Source organism: Apteryx mantelli, chromosome 1 (genome assembly GCF_036417845.1).
Source record: "Apteryx mantelli isolate bAptMan1 chromosome 1, bAptMan1.hap1, whole genome shotgun sequence".
In the NCBI taxonomy this organism is placed as follows: Eukaryota; Metazoa; Chordata; class Aves; order Apterygiformes; family Apterygidae; genus Apteryx; species Apteryx mantelli.
This window is the reverse complement of record NC_089978.1, coordinates 9,198,017-9,221,846: the sequence shown is the minus strand read 5'-3', so window position 1 is coordinate 9,221,846 and position 23,830 is coordinate 9,198,017. Positions and strand designations below refer to the sequence as shown.

The 23,830-nt window shown below is 38.3% G+C and overlaps 1 protein-coding gene across 1 annotated transcript in view; it reads right to left on the bottom strand.

The window, feature by feature from the left end:
• DLG2 (discs large MAGUK scaffold protein 2) overlaps window positions 1–23,830 on the bottom strand; it is an 856,812-nt gene that overhangs the window by 57,127 nt on the left and 775,855 nt on the right. Inside the window, exon 16 of the mRNA XM_013943075.2 lies at window positions 3,894–4,070. Within this exon, the coding sequence (XP_013798529.2) occupies window positions 3,894–4,070 (177 nt within the window). The remainder of the gene's footprint in view (window positions 1–3,893; window positions 4,071–23,830) is intronic.

Below are 23,830 nucleotides of genomic sequence, written 5' to 3'. Positions count from 1 at the left end.
GCGGAAACAAGAGAAATGTGGCCTGCAGTGTTCATTCATTAGTATTATATGATAACATTTATCTGTTGACTGTTAAACCAGAATTGAAGTGGTCTGCAGCTTTTTATGCTAAAGTCCTACTGCTGCCAACATCAATATGACACTATATCATAACATCTTTATAGCCTTATATCTGGCTTCTACCCAGCTGTCTACTAAGTCCCATGGTCCAGAACCACAGCTGCAATCAGGTGACAAATACCAACAAATAGATAAAATTTTGCCTTTAACTGCAGAAATGGTTGCAGTGATACTTTAGTGCTTCAAGATACTGAGCTTTTATGTTGCTCTAAGCCCCACTGAGATCACTGGTCCATCAGTTCACATGATCTGGTCCTCCTTGATGGGACAGACTGGTGGAGAAACATGGAGCCACCCTCACTGCTTTGTGCTGCTTGTTTCAGTAACTCACATTTAGCTTTAGTGCCACCATCCCAAATTCACTCTTAAAGCTTGGCTTTACAATTATCAGCAAGAAAACAAGTCCACACACAAGTAGCCACACTGAAATCTAGTTACAAGTACCTTTCAAACTCTTTTGAAACAATGATAGGCAAAGGTTGGTAACATATCCAACATCCTGGCCAGAATAATAAGTGGCAGTTCCCCTGTAATTATAAATTATAATTTCTTCTGGTATATCACATATGTCATGGAGGAACAAAGAGTATTGAGTCTCGATTTATTATATGAAATTTTTCTTATCAGCTCATCCTGCGATGTCACTATTTGAAGGGTTCTGCTCTAGAAAAATATAAAAAAAATGCAAAACCAGATATTTGGAAAGGGGTTACCATACACAATGCTGTAAGGAAATTGTTTTGTGTGTATACGTATATTCATATATACGTATATACACACGTATATATTCATATATACATATGCATGTATATAAATCTATGTGTGTATATATGTGCATATATATGTGCATGTATATTTGTATATACATATATTTATACATACATAAATGCGTGTGTGTGTGTGTGTGTGTGTATGTATACTGGAGTAAACCCAAAGAGGTCAGTGGCTTTCAGAGCTATTCCATATTGATTTCACTTATGAAAAATATAGAAATTATATATTAACTGTTGCTGGACTGGAGATTAGGGAGGAAGCCAGAGAGCCAAAAGACCCTTCCTTGCATTAATAATCCATGGATCTGTATGCCCTGCCAACTGTCCAAAGTGCAAAAAATGTTGCAGTTCCACTAAATAATATTCCTGCACATATGCCTAAGAAAAGGAAGGAGTCCAAGCAAAAGATAAACACACACATCCCTAAAGAAAAGAAATAGAAATAAATGGGGGATTGAAAAGTATAAGACAAATATAAAAAACCTTCAGCGTACAAACTCTTAGGAACCTGGGCTCATAGGACGGGTCACAGTCCAAAAGGAAGCTGCAAATGCCCTTTTCCTCTGGCTCCATCACAAGGAATATCTTACTGCTAGATTTTAAATATGCCTAATTATGTATACTGCAATGCGTACAGAAATAGTCCTATAAAAACTATAACAGATATAAAAGAGTGGAGTAGCATGGATTAACCCGTTTAGACAATGATTTCCATACTGCAGATGCCTGCATTTGGTCAGATGAATCCTAGGTCGACTTTGTTTGGGATCAAGTCTCACACACTCAATAGCACACATCTGCAGAGGAAATTCAACTCTGAATTAATAAATACTGGAAAGTATGGTGAGTTTTATTCTCTGTAGCTCAGCCCTGTATGCAGCCGTTGCTCGTCTTCCTCTTGGTGTTCTTGGTTTGGCTCATATTTTGCAGTGGCGTAAATGACCAGGGAAGATGCAGACAAGAGCATATCAGTATCACTGGCTGACTGGGGACCAACTGGAATCCACAGTATGGAAGTAATACTCACTTTTCACTGCACTGAAAAAATAAACTTGTGCAACTGGAACCTTTTCTGAACTAATAGCAAAACTTCTCCCCCAAACTCAGGTATATCTCACCATTGCATTAACGTGGACAAAAAAACAGTTGCTGCTGATCTTTCCAGGCCTCTCAGATTCACTAGTGAAGAAGTGGGGTGACAAGTGGAGAGCATGGTAACTATTCCTGCATCTTTACAAATTCAAGCCCTTTTATTTTTAGACTCCAACCAACCTATTTTCACCTTGCCATTCTCTCTTTTTTTTTTCTTCTTTTTTTCCAGTGTTTCTCAAGTCATGTCTTTTTCCCAGGCAGTATCATATGTTTGACCTTGACTAGACACCCTCTATTTTAAGTCCTTCTTGAAAACACTACCATGCAGGTAAGCCAATAAACTTTAGGCACTTGCATCCTCTCCCGTCTACGGAAGATATAGCTCCACCTCTTAGTCAGTTGTTTTGCCTTCCCTTATAGATGTTTCATTATGTCTGAAAGCTTTTTGTAGCTTTTGAGGGTAGGCACTACACCTTGAGAACGAGCAAGCTTTGTGCACGTACCTCCCTCAGTAATAGTAGAATAGGCCGTTCTCTTTTCCCATTTGTGATCCAATCGTGTCATTACAGCAGTGCTTACCATAGCAATTAATACTAGGAAAGAATTCCTTTTTCGATATCTAGAAATTATATTTGTTTAATGGGCACATTTTCCCCATCTTAAAAATTATAATGTAGTTTTATTTCTATCTATTATAAAGCTACAAAATTGCTTTTTGCTGAAAATCCTGGTGTGATTGTTATTCAGACATGGTCATGATTAGAGAAAATAAGGTCTTTGCAAGTCTCATGTCAATAACATATTTGCAAGTCTTTAGTTTACTTTTATGTGATTTAGAACAAGAGGTACCATGAGCTTTATTAGCACCTGGGCCAGCTCTCCTTGAAACACCAGCAGGTGCTCTGTAGAGCATCAGACATACCATTTTCCCTTTATAAAAAATATGCGTGATCATTTTAATATTAATGCTAAAGCTGAAATAGAGAGCAATAGAACAGTTATATGTGGTATGGGAGCATTGCTGCAAAAGAGAAATGTAATGTGGTTTGACAGGTTCCATTTTCCTCCTACCCTTTCAGTTCTTGACCTTTCTATAGCAACTACCAACAAAGGCACAAAGGCACACACTGACTTGTGTGGTAGTCTTGATACTACCAGAGACTAGTGGCTGATTTTACAGAGTAATTAGACAGAGTAAACAATATAGACAATGAGAAAGAGTCAGATGTATATTTTCTCTCCACCAGTCAGCATGAATCCATCACCACTGAACAAGGATTCAGATTTAGCTTGGAAATTGGAGGAATGTTCCTTGATTTACATTATATGAAAAATTTCCTGTGATATTGATTATCCATCAGTTTCCAGGCAGGCAGAGATTAAATTAACAGATTTTGAAGCCAAAAAAGATCATTATGTAATTTAGACTGGTTTTCTACATCACAGAGGCTCAGAAGATTAATTCCATTACTCCCGCAAAAGAAAGACATACAGTCTTGATTTGAAAATGTCAAGACATTCATCACATCCTTCAGCAGTTTGATGCAATGGCTAATCACCCTGACATTAAAACATGTGCTCTACTTCAAATTCGGAGATAATTCCCAAGTGTGAGTTCTGGTTATTCCTTTCTCTGCTAAAGTCCTTTAGTGGATGGTGCTCACTCTTCCTCTCTTTCTCTTTGAAGATACGAATCACATCACCTTTTCAGTTTCTTTTCAGTACAGTTAAACAGCTCGAGCTCTTCAAATCTCTTGGTGAAAACCTTATCTCCCAACTCTTGGAATAATGTCTGTGGGATTTTCCTCTACTTTCCCTATTTTTTCAGTAGACTGATGTTCCTCTCTTTGGAATAAAATGGGAACTTTGTCCTGACCAAGGACGTAAAAAGGAAGAGGCTACACTCACCTCCTCTTGCTGGGTATAACTCCCATCTCCTCACTGTCTCCCTCCAGAGTGACTCTCCTCGCCTGCCACCACTCATCGTCCGATGCGTTGATAACGTGAAGGATGTCTCCATACTTAAAACTGAGTCCTTGACTTGGCAGGCCACTGTCTTTGCTCTTGTCATAGTCAAACATGGCTCTGTGAAAGGAAATAAAGACATGAAGACAGGCAATTTTATCAGTCTTGGAAGCATTTAATTCTGAATAATTTCTCATATTTTAAGTTCCAGTTAACCCTTACTCCTTTCAAATGGGACAGGTCTTGCTCTGCGGAAAACTTTCTTCTTAGAAGTTAATCTTTATAAAATACATTTTTCATCTGATCTACCTGTCTTTAAGAGAAACTGAGCAATGAAGTACCCTATTAACTGTTCTATTTAATAAAAGCTACAGAGTAATCACCATTTCAGAGTATCTAGTAAACATATCTGGTATCCAAAAATCTCTATGGTGATCTTGCCAACAGCTACTTGTGATTGTGAGGATTATTCTTTTCTCACACTTTCCTGTGCTCAGGTTTGGCAGCCTGGGGTATACTGGGAGAGCTAAATAAAAGGGACCAAAATTTTCCTAATGGTTATGCATTTTTTTTTTGGGGGGGGGGGGGGGGGCTGAATGAATGCACCTAGGTTAGCATTTACTCCAGACCAGAAGTGAGCTTTCAAAGTGAATCTCCTGATTATTCCCACTCACAGTGCTTTGGTTCATGTCCTGGAGCTGTGTTAAGTTGCACAAATTGGATTCCTGAAATTTGAACTAAACTGAAAGATGCACTGACCGGACTAGTGCTAGTCTGCCATGTACTGCCTCATACCGTACGCAGGGTGAACACCAGGTCCTCAGCACCAATAGTTTCACTACCCACATCCACACTCCTTGGGCTGCACTACCTGCCCATGTAGCCGTAGCTATTATTTTGATGTCAATGGGGTGTTCCACCGGTGAGAAGTGGACCTCTGCTTTGGGTATGTCTGTGCTGGAGTCCCATGCATGGGGGAACTCCATACACACAAATTGAGAACTAGCTGTAAGTAGAGTACCTGCCTTCAAGCTGTGGTTAGATGTAGTTCAGCATGAACTAATTGCCGAGAGATCCAGCCTGGGTCCTGGGAAAGATCTTCACCCATGCTGAGCTCTGTGCCACCAAGCTACAGTGACACCAAAACTCAGCTTCATCCAGGCCCATGCCTTGCCCCTACATCCCCTGCCTGCAGTGTAGATACACCCCTTATTTCTGAGGGCAAGGCCCTGCAAAGCTGCATGTGTGCAAGAGGGAAAGGAGCGTGCTTGAGACCCTGAGGAATTCCAGTGAGACTGTGCGAGTGCTGGTCATTAGTTGGAGTTCTCCAGCTGAAAATCTAGATCTTTCTTTCTTACAGGAGAAAATACACAGGAATATTTTCCCCATATAAAATATAATTTAAAGATCATCCCTGACAAGAACAGATGTTTATTTTCCCATAGAGAAATTCATATGGGGAAAACGGTATGATTATAATCTTAAGCACAGAAACACTACACCAGTAAAGTCCCAAGAGATGTACAATAATTCCTATTCTTTTATTGTCAGAAATACTGTCTTGGTAATCTTCACTAGTAAACACTTCTGTGAGAAGGATTTGATATACAGTAACTAATTGTTGTGCATGGTAGTGTAATTATAGAGAATGATTATAGCAGCTTTATGGGCAGATTTAAAACACTCAAGGCTATCTCTCATAATGAGAAGCACTTAAAAAATAGTTATCAGAGTTGTAACTATGCAACCAGTATCATTTAAAAGCTTTTCTAAACACTCATTCTGCTTTAAACGTCTGGTTTGCAAAGAGGAAAAATGCTGTTTGGAACATGTCCTCTTTTAAAGAGCTTATGGTCATGCACTAACATCTTCAGAAAAGCCCAGATAATTCCTTTCTCTGAGGATGAAGACAGTAAATAATCCTTCTGAACTTTACCTAATCCATGAGCTTGAATATGCTTGTGCTTTTCTTGGTAAATGCTCTTGGAGTGCAAGTAACATTTCAAACTTTTTAATGGCTTAGCAATGGAAATCCTTTAAAAACTTGTCTAAACCTTAGTAAAAAGTTACATTCATAAAGGATTTTAAATGGTAGCAGATCATCTGCTGCCTTGTCAAATAAGGCTTTCGATAAGGGCATATGATGAACCATATCAATCCAGAACAAGTGTGTCCTGACAGCTAAGTATCTAGTCAGTCACCTTTCCTTAATTAATTACATCTGATCTCTGGAGAAATTGCAGTGCACATACCAAGAGACATAGAACATATCATCCTGTTTGTATTGGCTTTATCAGTATGCAATGCTCTGTGTTTTATAGATCCAATAACTGCATTAAACAAAGCCATCTTCTTAGAAATTCAATGAATAATTGTGAGCCTTGCCATGGAAGCCTATCAGCATCTCAAAATCCTAACTACAGAGTTGGGAACAATGATGAATACTGGGCAGGTGTGATACAGTCTCGAAGCCATGCACAATTAAATTACTCAAAACTAATGACAGCCTCTTCTTTTGCAGAGAATATGCAAGACAGTCGCATTGCTGAAGTAAAACACATGCTGCACTGGAAATGCTCAATATTTTTAAAATTCTAAGATAGAAGGTGACTTTCAAAAGCTAAGCAGTAGAAGGCAAGGGGGAGGCAGTGTTCTTTGTCCTTGAACAGACATTAGCACCTCAGAGCCCATGTATTAATGTATAAGCACAGACTGCCATTCTGCTAGTTGATGTTAACGATGAATGCAAATGGCAGTGTTTGCCACTGACTTACTTTGATTGGAGCAATCATGTGCAATGCTAATTAAAATGAGATTATAGATCTCAGACGAGAGAACTTTCGAGCACACTTTTTATTGACTGAACAAATTCGTGGCTGCATGCACTGCAGATGTTGATTGCTCCATTAGTAAATGAAAATGATACAAGAGCTGACTTCAATGCTCTTTCCTAAATATTCCAAATTAAGAGCCAGGTTTAAGTTTATAACATAACCGTATTTAAGCTTACAACTTTGATAACATTGTGATCTCTGTAAAACACACTTTTGCAGGTTGGCAGTAGGCCCAGCTATAAAATGAATGGAGATCTTCACTGTTATATGTATTTAGAAGTTAACATGACTACCTTGGGCAATAGATCCAAGGACACTCATCCTTACCTCCTCCTTTCAGTTCTTAGGCTGCAACTACTTTTTAAATCTCTATGTGTCCAATTGCAAGCTCTGACTTTATTTAAAAGCTCACATATTGTCATTTCTAATTTTCTACCTGATGAACAGCATCCACTTCTGTTTGTGCTCAGTCTTGCTGTAAAGCAAATATATATAAAAATAAACCACAGAAAGCATCTGCATCTGTTGAGTGCCAAGTGAAGTGATGCAAAATGAATGCCTTTTTAATTGCTTCACCCAGACCTTCCATTTGATAAAGGTAGAGGAAGGAGGAAAATCAGAAAAAGATGCTTTTTTTTTGGTTTTGCTCTTCCATGTATTTAGGCAATGACAGCCCAGTCTTACAGGCTACTATGCTGCATCCTGCAAGCACCAAAAGCTTCATCAAAGAGAAAAGTTATACTTTCTGCAAAAACTATTTGATCTGTGCAAGCTTCTGCAGCTCGATAACCTATTACATAGGTTTTCCCATGCCATGGGCAATATCGGAGGAAAGGCTAAATGTAGTAGGATCTTTGCAGAATATTGTGTGTTAAGGAGAGGGCATAAGCAGTATAGTCCAGTAAGAGTCCTGTCCCCCCCCACAGTACCTATCCTGCCAGTCATGCTAACATGACTATATGCTTTCATATGCCTAAGCTGGCTTATTCATAACTTGCTCAAGCAGTTCTTCAACACACTGAGCTGTAACTCACTTTTTGTGTCTTTTACTGCAATTTTTAAAAATAATAATCTCAATAACCTTCAAATGGTGCTTATCTGACAAGCCTGGATACCAATAGCTTCTCTTTTTTTTCTGCACAATTGATAAAAGCACATCTTAAAGAGCAATTCCTCTTCTTTCAGCTGTTTTATATCCTCAATTAGCTGCTAGCCTCCCCTATTTAGTCTTTTGAGATCAGATAGGATAGAATCAAAATCTCTGTTGGGCTTTTTCTATGACAGTAATGGATCTTTTTTCCAGCCAGCTGATTAAGTCTATTTTCGAATGGAAAAAGTCAATTTTTAAATAATTTAATTTTTATTTTAGAGCCATCACCAGTGACACTTTCAGACCACACTAGCATCAGAAAAATTCCTTTTCAGGATCTCCTGGATAGCGCATGTCATAAACAGGACCCTGAGTTACCCAGGAAAATACAATTTGCTGTTACAAATATGACAAGTCCAGTGATTACTATCACCTGGGATGCAGATGAAACACTGGAATAGGAAACAGAGCTTGCTACAAACTAATTTTTCATATGTGGTAAAATCATGATTTGGCCGTCTTACTTTCCTATTAGGAAAATAACAATAGGAAAGGGTGTGATTTTCAAAGGCAAAAAGGACATGTAGGCAGCAAATTTCCATTAATGCCTTTAAAATTTGTTCTTCAATTCCCATTCACATTTTTTGAGTGAGTTTGGAGAAAACTATTTAATATCTGTATAATATGAAGGTGAAAAGTGTTATTTAGGTGCTGAATATTACTGCCATCTTATTGGTGAATTCCTCCTGCTTTTTAAAAATTAAGAAGCATGGTTGTTCTGAGGATTGAAGCAGAAAGTGCAGACATTTAAAGCAAGCTTGATATCACAAATATTTAACACAATGTGAGTTTAATTTCCCTGGTATTATTCCAAACTTCAGATCCGATCATTGCACTAGGCTAATCTCAGCAGTAATTTAGACAGAACCTAGCAGGTTTTATTTTTGTGGTTGGACGCTTCTTAAATGTTTTTAGGAATCCACATCAGTGTAAAACATGAGACAAACATTTCACAACATCATCAAAATTCATTGTTCAAAAATTATTTCAAGTGAAAATTCTGCCAGTGCCAAACTGCCATATACTGCCAAATGTGTGGTGGACTATATGTGGACTATATGACAATGAAGACCATTTAAAAGGGGGCTTTTTTCTTCTTTCACTTAGTGCAAATACTCCAGCATTTGAGATATGTCCGAAAGCTAAGCAGCATAATTACATAGTAAGCTTCTATTTTTAATGGCACCTGTTTGTGCAGCTGAAGTAATAAATGTTTGAAATTGGAGAAAATATATTAGCTTTAAGGCAATGGTAAATCAATTCACTGTGCAATCCTGCATATTCCAGCCTGCGAGCATGCACCAATCTTTACTGCAGTACAACTTTTGACTGTACCATTACCAGCATTTTAAAAATGAAAAATAAGGTACAGGAAGAGTAAGTGATCTTGCTAAGCCTGTGGCAGAGAAGAGAATTTAACAGAGAAACCTAGATTTCTGGCCTAATGTTGTAAACTCTATTCATAATTTAATTGTCTTTGTGATCTTCTTGAAAAACAAGGGGATATTAATGCATTTACAACACAGTAATATATTTTGCTGAACGTTCCTGTTTGTTTCGTGCACAGAACCAAAATCTTCAGCTACTGAGTCACTGCACTATGGCCAGTAATCTCAACTTGGTACAGTCAAGGTACTGTGTGGCAGCTTTATACGCATCTTTGAAAGTGCTTTTTTTTTTTCTGGCACAGATGGGAGTTTTTACATAAATTTCCAGCCTGCTCTTTGTCATTTACTTGATTATGAAATGACAACAACATTTAGCAGGAGAGATTTTCACCTTCTGTAAACAGTCCCAACTCTTCTGCAATCTGGCAGCATATCCTCATTTACATCCTCATTTACACCATTACTGTTCTCTAAAAATTTCTTTCGCAGAGATTCTCAGACATCAAACTTTATTGTATCTCCATTAGGGAGAGACAGTTTATTCTCCCCCTCCTCCACATCTGTCCTCTGCCCCCACTCCCCACCCCACCCCCCGCCATCCCTTTTCTTCTTGCGGATGGGGAAATCCAAAGCACAGAGGTTTAATGATTTGCCTGGTTTTAGACAGCAATTCAATATCAGAGCCAGAATTAGAAACCAAGCTTCCTAGCTGTCTTTTCAGCACTCTCAGTAATAGATGCATTTCCACCCACTTGCAGGCTCAGCTTGAAGAAAACATTAGAAGAAAATGAAAAAAAACCCACTAGTGTAATTCATTGTTATAACTACAACAGAGATCACAGCAGTGCTGTGATAGAAGCAGATATTGCGACGCAATTAAAATGCTATTAAAAGGGTTAAACTTGCACATGCTCGCATGTCAATAAAGACTTCCACATTCTCTCAGCTTTATTTTCACCTAGAGAAGTTGAACAGGTAAATCCGATGCGTGCAGCATACCGAAAGGTTGCTCTCTCCTTAGGGGGGTAGGAAGCTCTGAGGTGCTGCTTGACATGCATGGAAGGTGTTAATAGCCCCTGTGCTAGTAATGGTTGAGTCGTACATTATCACCTGCTATCAAAGGGTGGGAGTGGATGGTTTTGAAGAACACCTTTCTTAGGATTATCCTAAAAAGCAGTGCAATTTCAAAAAAAACCAGCTGATGTTTCAGCTCGATATCTACAACTCACAGTGTTTCCTGAATCCTCTCCTCTCCTCTCCTCTCCTCTCCTCTCCTCTCTGCCATCATCTTTACCTCAATGTTTTAGATATATCTCTGTTTTAACATTCATTAGTTGACATCGTAACCCCAGAGCCTTCAGTAGAGCCATTACTAGTACCAGGAGGCAGATCTCAAAGGAGAGATTTTTTTTTTTCTACTTGCTAAAACACAGATTCTGTGATTCTGTTCTGTGATTATTTTTCATCCTTGTTCAATGTTACTCACTAATTATAATATCATTCCCATTTTTGCTGCAGATAATAAAAACAAATCCTGGGTGGAAAAAAAAATCTAAAGTACTAACAAACTATATTATATATTATCATATATTGTATATTTTCTGGGTGTTTTCTTTAAATTTGTTCACATAAAATTTAGAAACAGGTTCCAAACACAATCCCAGATCTGGACAGCTCAGAGATTTGAGAAATACTGATTTTGGAGGTTTTTAGTTTGTGCAGACCACAGGCTGAGGTTTAATAAAATGCCCAGGGACAGCAAGAATTTCTTTCTATGCATTTTGTTGGATGCTGGGTCAGACCTTTAGTGAAAGAGAGAGGTTTTTGCAGCAACCAGAAAGAAATAAACAAATAAGTAACATGAATTGCAAAAGGAGATTGCAAACTAATTAACATTAAGGCTCTGAATGAGCAGAAATCTATGTCCTAAAAGGCTCCGTTTTCAGGACAAGGACTTGCATCTACATCTGCCCACATATAAATGGAGAATTCCACATCAAGCACAAGCAAAAAAAATTAAAAAGGTCCCTCAGACTGTACCGAAATCAGCTACACTCTTGATAGTCCAAACTGGAGTTAAAAATTTCAAACTAACCCATATTTTTACATTTACATTGTTGAAATATATAGGAACTGAAAGTCATAACAAAGCCATGAATCAAACCACCTTTGTAGGAATGTCTTAAGTTTAATACCAAATCCCATTACACATTTGCATCTAAGCCTCTCCCATTTGCTGCTGTATTATTTCTTTACTTCATTCAGCAATTTCTCCATTCAGTCCAAGTCATTCTTTATCATTTTGCTCCTAGCGGGAATTTGGCAGACAGTTCTGCCACGGACTTCAGTGGAAAGAGGATTGGAGGCAGCAAAATTCGTTCCAGAAAGATTTCCCTAAGAGAAGGGAGATATTTTCTTTATGGGGCTTATATCGGGAAAGAGGACTGGCATGTGTCTTTGGGGAATATTTTGTTCATTTTGCAGATCCTGTCATGATCCTGAAGATCACTTCTTAGGAGTCGATGCTTACAGTGTTGATGATAGGCTTATTTGGCTCTTTAGCAAGCACTTGTTATCTGCAGAAAATGGGTTCTTTTATGCGGAAAAACTTTAGGTCAATGTTTTCAAAAGAAGTCACTGTCTGTAGATATCTCTTCGTTTAAGTGGCACCTCTGAAAATATATATTGGTCAATGACTGTATGTTGCACTTTCATGCTTTTGCTATGCAACAGCATTTCATGCTTTATGGCTAGAGACTGTGGTCTAGACTATGGTCTATGGCTAGAGATTTTGCTTAATAGCACCTGGCCATTTCACAACCAAAATCAGTGGGGTCTGGGGGAAAGAAAGCAGGATTCTCAGATAGAACACTACTATTAGAGACGTTTTTATGTTTTTTGCCTTCACTGGTGGCAGGAAGGATGACAGGTCATATTGCTTGCTCTTTATTGCCAAATTGTCCATGTGTCGGTGGCTACAGACTGAATGCGGAAAGTGGATTCAAAGTGTGATTCTACGCTGTTCCTCTAGGACACACTGCACAAATCACAGTGCAAAATGAGGAAGAACTGATTATAGTCTTTTATCCATGAACATAACACATATTTTCCCCAGGCTCATCTGTTTTTTATCTCTTCCAGCACGACTTGAGAGGTGTCCCTGGAAAGTGAGCCTCTTGTCTTCTCTTGTGCCTGCGCTGGGGAATCCATTTGCAGGCGGATGCACCTGCTGCTTGCATTTCATCAGGATTTTATGGGGCATAAAAGGACCAAACAGAACTCTCCTTTGGTTTCCAAATCTGCAATTGGTATCAAGCTGTGAGCCTGTGCCTTGACACTTTCCACTAATATGTAGACTAGGGAAAAACTCTTTGACAGTTGCATTTATGATAAACAAAGCAGCATTTAAATTCTCTTGCATTGTATTCAGTGTATTTCAGATTTGCAGCTTTGAGGTTTGCTTTAAAACTGGGAGATAATACACTGCATTGGAGCAGAGCACTAAACAAAATGTCATAATGTCGCGATAGGTTTAGATTAGGTATTTTGAAAAACTTGAGAGAACATGTGCAGTAAGCTCTTGATTCAGGCATGTTTTTAAAATAGACTTGCTGATAGGCTCATAAGGATACATCCATCTTCCTTACATTAAAACTAGCCCCCCATAGGTGATTTTAAGTTCCCAGATCTTACAACAGAAAAGTTTTGCAAAAGTTTTATTGAGCTTGGCAGCTTTTTCTTTTCCTGGGAAGGACTGTGTTAACAATCAGGTTTTAACATAGTGAGTGGAGCAAACATTTGAATAAGTAATTTCAAGAGAAAGAGTTTCTTCAGGAATTGCATGAAATTTCATGACAAAACCCAAAACTTGTGAATGGGTCCAGAATTTCACAACAAACAGGAAACTTAGGCCAGGTTTGTTGCAAGGATTTATTACAAAGATGTGGGATCATTTTCAAATGAACTTGACCTGGCCTGTGGATTATGCATCAAAATGACGTGAAATTTGCAAGTTCATTTTGGGATTGTTTTTTTTTTTCCCTAGCCAGACTAGGCAAAGCTGCTGTTTGACTGAATGTCTGATTTCTGAGGAAGCAGTTTCTCAGCAGAGATTCCTGTGCTGCGACATTTAAGATTATCCCTATCCAAAAAGGAAAGGAAAAGTGGCTGGATGTCAAATCAGGGATACTTTAAACTACCGGGTAATTCACCTGAAATTACAATCTGTGGGTTGCACAGTGTGACACAGAAGCCAAAGAATCATCCTGTGATTCTTATTTTGAAAGAAATATCAACTTTTTTACTCTCCGAAAATATTTATTTAGGGATTTCCCCCCCCCCCCCCCCCCGGGAAAGTAAAATAGACATTTCTTTCAGCGACAATGAGACTGAAAGGGAATATTGCGGCTCCGTGTGTAGCACTGCGTGTGAATCTCCCTCCTCACCCCTGCCGCTCCCAAATGTCTTATTATAAAGAACACATTTCGAAAGGGTAAATAATTTTAATTTTTAAAAATAAACTGTTTACAGTAGCTCTAAATGTTACTGTAGCTCTCAAGAATCTGCTTTGGGTGGTTGTTTTTCATTAGGCGATTGTTTCAGATATCCTGTAGTTTGCAATTGCTTTCTCTCAGACCTAATCACGAACTGGTATCAGTTAGCAGCTTTTAAAATTACATTGTGGACAGGCTGCCCACAGAATTCATTATGCTTCTACTGGGTTATAATCAAAAGGAAATTTTCAACTCAGGAAGAAGCCCCACTGATAACATAATTATTGCTACGAGCCAGATATATGATGTCTTCTTTGTTTTTTTGGACAAGGATATTAGAGAACGAGAGAACTAAAGTAAGAGAAAATCTTCCTATGGAAAACTGATATACAGTTATGATTTGTATAATTTGAACATAACAGATACAACAACAGCCGTAAGAGATGGACTAAGCACAATGGTCCTGGTACAGAAAAACACCCCACCAGCCAAAATTCAGACAATTGCGTCAGGAAATGGAATAGTAATTCTTTTTACAGAAATCAGCATGTAATAGTGGAGCACTGTCAGCCAGAATATTCTTATTTAGTTCTGTGCAAGAACTACAAGAGGTGGATAAGTCTTCAGACTTTGCTAGTATGGAAGTGCTCTTTCATTCCTGTCATAATAAATCTGTTTATACATTGCAACCTTTAGAAATTGCTTTTGAAAAATGCAATTATACTTTAGATATTTAAAAGAACTGTTGACAGTCAAAGCTAGGAGAAAATTTTAACAAGACAGAACATTGGCTGCTTTGTCTTTGATGAGAGGGCATTTTGGACAAGCCAAGATATTTATTTGCAACAGCTCCTTCTCAGAAATGGTTTCTGCTTGGCCCTGAATGTTCTTTAACAATAAGAAAGAGTCAGAAGTTGGATTTGCATTGCTATTGAGTAGGCAGACTAGATTCTCCTAAAATAACGAGAAATAATAATAATACAGTATAATAATATAATATATAATTATAGAATATTTATTATATTTTTATGATTTTTCTATTTATTATATAATTATTTTAATATAATAATAGTAGTCACATGCATATGGGAACTACACCATGGACTGGTAAAATTGGATATGGAAATTATTATGGAAATTAATTCTCCTGTAGGATGTGCAGAAATGTACTAAATTCATAAACTCTGCTGGATGCAGCTATCTGAGATATCATAAAATCCTTTTGTCTCTAAGCCAGAACTTGAAGAGCTCATTAATAGTTTACTCAGTCAGTGGGAGGTTTTTGATAGAGTAAGTCCTTTGTGTTTTAGCACGCCGACTTCAACAGGAAGCAATGCGGTAAGTTTTTGGTTTGCCTCTATTTATCTCTTTTTGAAAACAGCGATTTGCAAAGATACAAATGCTATCAAAATCTAAAGCTATATTTTTTTATGGCACAAAGGCAGAACAGCTCTATAGAAATCTTGGTCCATGACACAAAACATGAAATCTGTAAAGGCTTCAGATTTACGAGGTGTAACTCCATAGAAATCAGTAGATATGGAACAAGGCAGAAGGCCTGAGCTGAACTCAGATGAAATCTGAACTGTAATGGAAATAATAGAGACAGTTTGTCTGAAAAAGCAGCAGCGGGTGGAAAAGACATGCCGTTTGCTTAACCCATTGAAGGGATTCCTCGAGCTGTTATCTGTCTTCCCTTACCTGTCAAAACCAGCTTTGTTCCGCTAAATTTTATTCTATAATTAGGCTGGCAGTTTTCCTGGTAGTTGAGGTTTTCCTTAAAGCTCCATATCCTGGAGTCAAATGAACACCTTAAATGCTCAGTTTTTATTAGTCCCCTTCTCACAGAGAAAAGCTTGAAATTAAGATGCCAGTGTACCCAGAAGGAGAAACAAACAGTAAGGGCAAATAAAAATAAGAGCCTTTGGTGTGACCTCTTGAACGTCAAAACCTTGTGATCATTTTTTCTTTTTAATGGTTGGATTTGGCAGTTGTACTCTGGGTATGGTTGTCAATCCTCTTTGGAAATGCACTTTGAAGAAAAAAGTGTTGATGAACCACTATTACCAAAAATATTCAACAGCAGCAATATGTATATTAATATTTATTACGCGAAGTTGCAAAAGGATGATGTCAAACTTCTTACTTAGCTTCTGCCCTTTAAATACAAAATTAAGTACATGCTACATTCAGCTACATGCAGCTAATCATTCCCACCATTACATTATCCACACCTGCCTTTTCTAGGGGCCTCGGCTCTCAAACCAGCAGGATTAAGGGTAACGTCAGAAGTTCCTTCCTTCCATTTCCAAAGGTAAATTAAGCACATCAGAGTATAGGTTTTGTTGACTTTCAATAAAGATTAGGCTTTGAATTTCTAAGTTGCTTTGAAAACGTTACCCTAAGCAGCTTTAAGATTGACAGAATTTGCTTTAAGCTTCTCAGACCCTGTCAGGACGAAGGCCTGGTGCAGTAGCAGAAGCTCTTTGCTTCCTTACTCTTGGATGGTGCTATGACCTAGGATAAGCCATTTTTTCTGCTGAGTTTTGACGGTTTTGTCCATAGTGATACTTCCTCATGCCTTACATCCTTCTGTATTTTGTACAATGGATAAAGGCCTCATTAATCACATTTTCTAAGCAGGCTTCTTTCTATCATGTTAATTACTTTATATGTTTTTAAACTGAGCTGCATTCACCATCTGCTGGCGTCACCATCTGCACAGTCCGAAGTCTTTTTTCTCTGCTTTCCCTAGTATGCGCTCTGTCGTCTTGCTCTTCCTGCACTCAGAAATATTCTTCGTGTCTGTGTGAGACTCCTGATTTAAGCGAGGACACCAAGCAACAGAGCTGGGACCTTTCCTATTAATATCTTCATTTAAAATGAGGATAGTGGCAATAGACAGCATAAAAAGAAATCTTCTGGAACAACTAGTTGTGCCCTTCTTCCTTCTTTGGCATAAAAAAGTTTCTACCTATACTGGCTTAAGGTTACCTTGATTTTAAGTCATTCTTCTGTCTTGCAGAAAAGAGATTTACCCCTAACCCATACTTCTACTTAGTTATTAACTTCAGCCAGGAGAGTTTTATCAAAAGCCATGTCCCTAAGGCTAGGCAAAGTAATAAGAGTAGTCTCCTGAGTAAGGCTACTAAAAAGCATTTTTGTCAGCATTTGAGTAATCTGACTGATTTCAAGAGAATTACACATATGTAAAGTTATGCATTGAGACCTATCTGTGGCATAATACATTGCATGTAATAGAAAGTAATTTGTGGATGCAGTTGCTTTTCCAATATTGCTTATAGGCAAAATATTTTCTTATAATTTTATTTTAAAAAATTGACTACACATTTCAGGACATAAAACTCAGTTTGAAACCACATACACTAATACCTTTTCCTAAACCTGAAACAAGTGTTCATGTCATGAAGCTAGAATGTGATGCACGTTAGTGTTTGATTTGTGTATACAGAAAACACAGGACGGAGACAGAAAAGATGAAAATCCAGTTTATGTCTCCCACAGCTATAAATGAACAGTAATTCCTGCATGGGATATGCTGGCATCTTTCCTCTGTTTTTTAAAAAACATGGAATAATGCCCTCTACAAGACTGAAGTTTTGCAGCGGGGAAGGTTGTACAGGGGATCAGCTTAACAAGCACGTCTTTGTGTGTCATATTCTTCATATCTCATCATAAAGATTCCTCACTTTATGGTCCTGCTGAACTTGATGAGGTACTTTGGCAGGTGGAAAGCTTTTATAAAGATAGGAAACTCTTTATAAAGATAGGGAAGATGCATGAGGTCAACTCTCTTGTGTCCTCCGCAGGAACTCCCCCAATAGAGGAATCCACAGAAAGCTTCATAAGAACTTTTCTGCGAAACCAGTCCCTGCTGTCAGTGCCCTTTGCAATGGACCCTGTGGGCCTAAGGAACTGCACTGGACCACGTTCCCCTTTGCATTACTTAGGGATTAGCTCCTCATTAGTGAAGTTGCTCTGAATGTGTGAAAGACGGCAAAATCTCACTATGAGTGTGATGAGTGTTCATGTAGATTGCACAAAGCAATTGTACAATTTTCATCCTGGGAGATACTGAAAATTTAGCTGGATGAGGCCCTGAGCAACCTAACATAACTTTGAGTTGACTATGCTTTGAGCGGAAGGTTGGACCATATAACCTCAGGCTGGTGTCCTCCAAGCTAAATTATTCTATGATTCTGTCTATTCAGAAAGCTTTGGATATGAAATACTCTGAGACACAGAAGTCTGTCTCAGATTATATTTATCATTTTTTGGGTACATAAAAATGTTCATTTTTAGCATACATTCTATATAAAATGACAGTCAGACTTCATTGTCTGAGAGAAAGTATTTTCTGCTGTGGGTAAAAACAATTCTCTTTGCTATTGCTTTAAATTTCCTTGGTCTGGTACAGGTTTCTCTAGCTATGGCTATGCAACCGAGGATGGTACAGAGATGCCCAAGCTGCATACAAGTCCAGGTGATGCAATGCAGAGGCTGAATGACAGAGGAGTCTAAATTCCCTCCACAGTAAAGGAGAGAGCTGGGTGCCTACAGAAAGGGGAAGAATTCCGAGCATTTAAGTCAAATGAGAAAATTTGCCTGATATAGGTCTCTAATCTGACATCCTGGTCCTCTATTTGTAAAAGAAGAATACAGGTAAGGAGAGGATTGTAAAGAGGGCTTTACCAGATACTATGGTAAAGTGGCCATATCAATTCCGTTTATGGGTAACTTAAATATAAAGTGTGAAATCTCTGTGATTTCAATAGAAGTAAGCATCTATTGAAGCTATACATTTGTCAGAAGAGCCTGTAGTGTAAATTACACTGCCCCGTAGTGTTTGTTTCTACAAAAACTGTGCCATTAAAATGAATTGAGTTCTATAGAACAACAGAACAACAGAGACCCAAAATTAATGATTTTTTGATTCTGACATCTCAGGGAGTCAAGATAAAACAAGCAAGCGATCAAACAACTTTCTGTTATTGAAGAGAGAATTTTCTTGTTAATCATGGGGATAAAATTATTGGAAACATTCATCAAGAAGCTTTATTTTGCCTGGACCAACTCTTAGACTCTTTTAGTATTGAATAGCTTCATTTGCAAACTTTGTATTTTTCACTTCAAGCCATGAAAACAGCAGTGCAATTTAATGGGTGATTTAAGGGCTGATTAAGGATGCTGTCTTTGGAGAAAACTGTGGTGTACAGCAGGGAGAGGCGCTCACCATATGTGCCCTGTTCCTCTATGTTCCCTAAGGATCTGCTGCTAACCACTGTCAAAGACAGGACACTGGGCAAGAAGGACCTTTGCTCTGACCCAGGGTAGCTGCAAAACTGAATTAATGTCACTCTTACAGAGGAAAATAGATATAGATGGTAAGAAGCTGAAATTGCCTGCATGTCTTTGCTTTAGTGCCAACAGGAGAAAGGACATGGAAAATTTTCAGTCTTTAAAAAAACAAACAAAACAATCTGGATGGAAAAAAAGTCAAACATCTGAAATATCTGCAGGTGAGAAATTATGAAAACATCTGGTTTAGGAGAATCAGGATGGACTCTTCTGTCTGCAGACAGTTTGCCTTGTGCCTGGGTGAGCTGACTGCCTCTCACCAGCCAGGTAACGGGGAAGAGCAATCCCCAGAGCCCCCGTTCCCCCACGGGCAGCTGCAGACTGCCAGACACCTCAGGGAGCTGGAAGAGGCCGTTCTGATGGAGCCGCGGAGTTTCTATGTGTGCATCAACTCCAGTGTTACATCAGAAAAGTTTTGACCATGGCTGCACATCATCTCCTTAATCATGGGCTACGTTTGCTGTGTTAGGATTATTTTAGCAGCCTGAAAGCTGGTACAACATATAAAGGGACTGGATTGCATTAAACAGCAATAAATAGTGTAAATAGGAGTTTCAAACCATCTTTGCATATCTGTCTTAACTGTGTAGACTGACCACACCAGAGTATCTGGTTTCCAGGTACGTTATGCTTAAACCATTTTATTGCATCAGTATCTAGACATTTCTCTTACATTCAGCCCTACCCTTCCTATCTCTGGTCTTACAGTATCATACTCCATTTGGTGTTTTTAACGCAACTTGTGACTGTCATTGTGAGTGACATTTTCTTTATAATGTTCTTTCTGTCTCTGTCTCATTATCTTAGTATTTCCCATCAAACATCAATGAAAGAAATAATTATTTCTCTAGTAAAGTCTGAAATTTTTTCCCTTCCATAGCCGAGATTTATTACTGCAATTCTATCATTTAGATCTGCAGAGTGAAACAAGTTAATAGAAAGATACTAAGAAGAATGAGCTTGTATTGTAACTTCATTTTTTCTATATAAACACGCAAGTCAGTACTAGATTCAGTATGATGGAATAAGCATCAATGGAAAAAATGAAATGACAGGCTGTGTTAGACAATTTAGTTTCAAAGATTTCTTTGGCTTATGATCTCAAAATCTGTATCTTAAAATCCTTTTTAAAGCTAAGAGCTTCTCTTTCTTTTCTTTAAATAATAGAAATGAGCACTATCTCCTTTATTAAAAAGCCATTTATTAAGCAATAATTCATTGCAGCATGTGGCTGGCTCTGAGGAATAGCTTCAAAAAATCTTCCAGACTGTCCCACATAGCAGAGCCTAATCTGAAAATCTTTCTATCTCCTGCACCTGCAGCAATAATTTGCTGCCAGTAACTTTTCAATCTCATTGCATTACTAATCTTTGGGAGGGTGGGTTGAGATTTTTCAGTTTCTTGACTTGTATTAATGGTTTGTATTAATGTTCCTCTCTTTATGCAAGGCTGTGGGATCTCCTGCCCACACGTCATGGAGATGTCTGTGCTATCAGCTAATCGCCAGTGTGAGCCTATGCTTCAGTCCGGACTTGCTTATTTTGTTCAGACAGAAGTAGATGTTTGGGGCAGACATGGTGCTGCTGGACTGTGCAGAGGCACAGGGCAGAGGGGGGAGAAGAGGATGTGTCCCTTCAAATCCTCTCAGAACCAAGGCTGGAAAACCATAGGAAGACGAAGGACTGTCCTGGCCTTTGGGCATTATTTTCAGAATTACTTTCTACCTCTTCCCATACGCCTGTGGGCAATTCATATCACACCAGCCTCAAGATACTGGAGAACCTAACTCCAACTAGATCAGGAGGTAGGAATCAAAATACGGCCGGCTGCAGGGAGCACTTTCCAGCTCTGAACTGCAGTTTCCAACTCTTAGCTCTGGACCCTCGGAGAGACCAACAGGAGCCAGAGTTTCAGGTGCATCTCTTTCTTTTTGGCTTTTCCAGTTGACTACCTTGGGTGTTCCAACACCCAGTGTACTTGCTGCCATGAATACAAACCTAATTCTTCTCCCTGCTCCACACTGATGCATTTCAGGCATAGAGATCAGTCCTTGTGAATTCTGCTTTCAAAACTGGAGACACAGTTTTGAGGAACTGCAATTCCCAATGTTTCATTACTCAAAACCCTTTACCAAATGCCTGTCTCCGGGCCCTGGCCTCTGTTCCTGTAAAACAAGAGTGGATGACATTTCCCTGCCTTGAAGGAGATTTGTGAGGATAACTACAGTAAGGACTGTGCAGTGTTCAGATACAAAATGCCAATTACACAGGGCATTGGGGTGTAGTAAGAAAGCTGAGGACAGAAAAGGCCAAAGCAATAAAGCTAAATGAATTATTTACAATCAATTCCAGGATGATTTTAGGGGTGAACCCACAGTGGAGCCTTTCAGACCTGTCAAATCAATGTAACTGACTGCATTTGATCTGTCAGTAGACAAAGTTTAATAAGAAATCAATAAAATGAATAGTAATAAATTATCAGGAACAGATAGAAGACTACAGACTCAGAAGTGTGGAAGTGGAAAATATGAAGCCAGTTTTTTAAAGGGAGACCACAGATAAATTATTCTAACTTCATTAACAGATAGATCTACTCAGCCTCTTTGGAAGAACAGTAAACTCATGGATTAGGAATATTCAGCTGACAGTGCGCTTGCATTTCCAAAGAGCTTCTGACAGAGTTCCTTACCAAAATTCATAAAGGATATAAGATATTGTAGTCTAGGATGGAAGGATTAATAAATGACTAAAGGACAGGAAACAAGAGTCAACCATGTTCCATTTTCACAATGGGAGGTTCCCATAAGTGACCTAGAAAAGGTGGTGAAAATGTGGTGACAATATTTAATGAAGACACTGAAGTATCAACTGTAGCAAAACCAAGAACTGACTGAGAAGACTTGCAGAAGGGTTTCACAATATCAAGTGACTGGATGATAAAATACTTGATGAAATTCAATGTCAATAAATGCAAAGTGAGGCATGGGAATTATCTGTCTTTGGTACATGTACATACTGATATACACTAGCTAAGCAAGCTAAGCTCCCTTCCCCAAGGGAAAAAATCTTTGTATATAGTTCTAGGAAAACATGAATTCAATGCATGTCAGTAGTGCAAAAGGAAATATGTTCCTCAAAATTTTAGAAATGAACAAAGAACCAAACAGAAATCATTGTTATTATGTCACGTTACACAGGCACTCATACATTTGTACTATGGGCAGTCCTGGTCCCCTCATCCCAAAGAGGAACTGGGAAAGGCGGAGAAGGAGCAGGAGGACAATAGGACAATTTTCTTACAGGGACAACTTATACAGACTAGGCCTTGTTGGCTTTAATAAAGGTGACCAAGAAGAGAATATGATTGTAGTTAGTAAAATTATGAATTTCAGAAAAGAGAAGAATAGAGAACACTTATTCACTGTTCTCACAGTACGAGAGACAGACATATATATAATTTAACCAATAACAGATTATATACTGAATGTAATTAACCAGTGGATGTTGTGGAGACCAGAAGCTTAAATGGGCCTAAAAACATTCCTCCAAAGATGAAAGAATCCATCAAGGGCTATTAAGTACCAAGAAGCAGTTTGTTCTGCCTGTAGATGAAAGTATCACTCCGTCCTTATCATGTTTTTGTAGTCTCTCTCAAAGCATCTGCCACCAGATGCTGTTAGAGACAGCATAACAGGTGGGAAGGACCTTCAGTCCAACCACGTTTGGTAGTCATGTCTGCCTTGACATGTTCGCTCTACACCACTTGGCTTTGATCTATATAACCAGTAATCATTCGGCTTGTGCCCAACCTGCCTGAAAGACAACTTTTTCATTCTGTCCTGCCATAGCTGTGGAAACCAGCTAAGGACCTGAAGCTGAAACTCTGTGCACACTAGATGCAGCTGCCAATAAAGAGCACACTGGAGTGGGACCCAGTATAGAGCTGGGATTAGCTCCAACAGCCTGCAGTTTTCTTCAGACAATGCATGCCATTGTCCAGATCTCTGTTTCTTCACTTATTCCTTTCTTCATAGAAAGCACTGAGGGCTAGCTATGCAAAACACTATTTAGAGATGGATATTATTATTTTTATATTATCAAAATATTTCTTTCTGACAAGGACCTTGACTTTTGAATTCACTCTTCCTGGTAGCTGTGTTTACTTATTGACACTAAACTCTTGTCTAAAATTCTTGGCACAGTTTTTAAGGGTTTTAAATCATCATAATTTAAATCAATTTATAGAGTACTGTTTTGGGGAATGTTTTGATTTTACAATATTGAGTAGCAGTGCATGATTACATTGACTACAAGGATTGAAAATACATCAGAGATGTAAGGGAACTGAAAAATCTTGAAACACAAGTTTTATTGACTGAGTCATGGTTTTCATGAAAAATTATAAATTTTTTATAGATTTTCAATGTTCCAATATTTACAACACACAATAATTAAAAAGGTACATCTATATGTTCAGATTTGCAAGCTAGTGAATACACGTACATCTTTCTAATATAGTATAGTAATATTAGATTTTTAACCAAACAGTTGAATAAATTTAATGTCCTCATTTAGCTCCATATTTCTTCCTGCAATTAATCCAAGTATTCCTCATTTTAATGAGACTGTCCCACTAC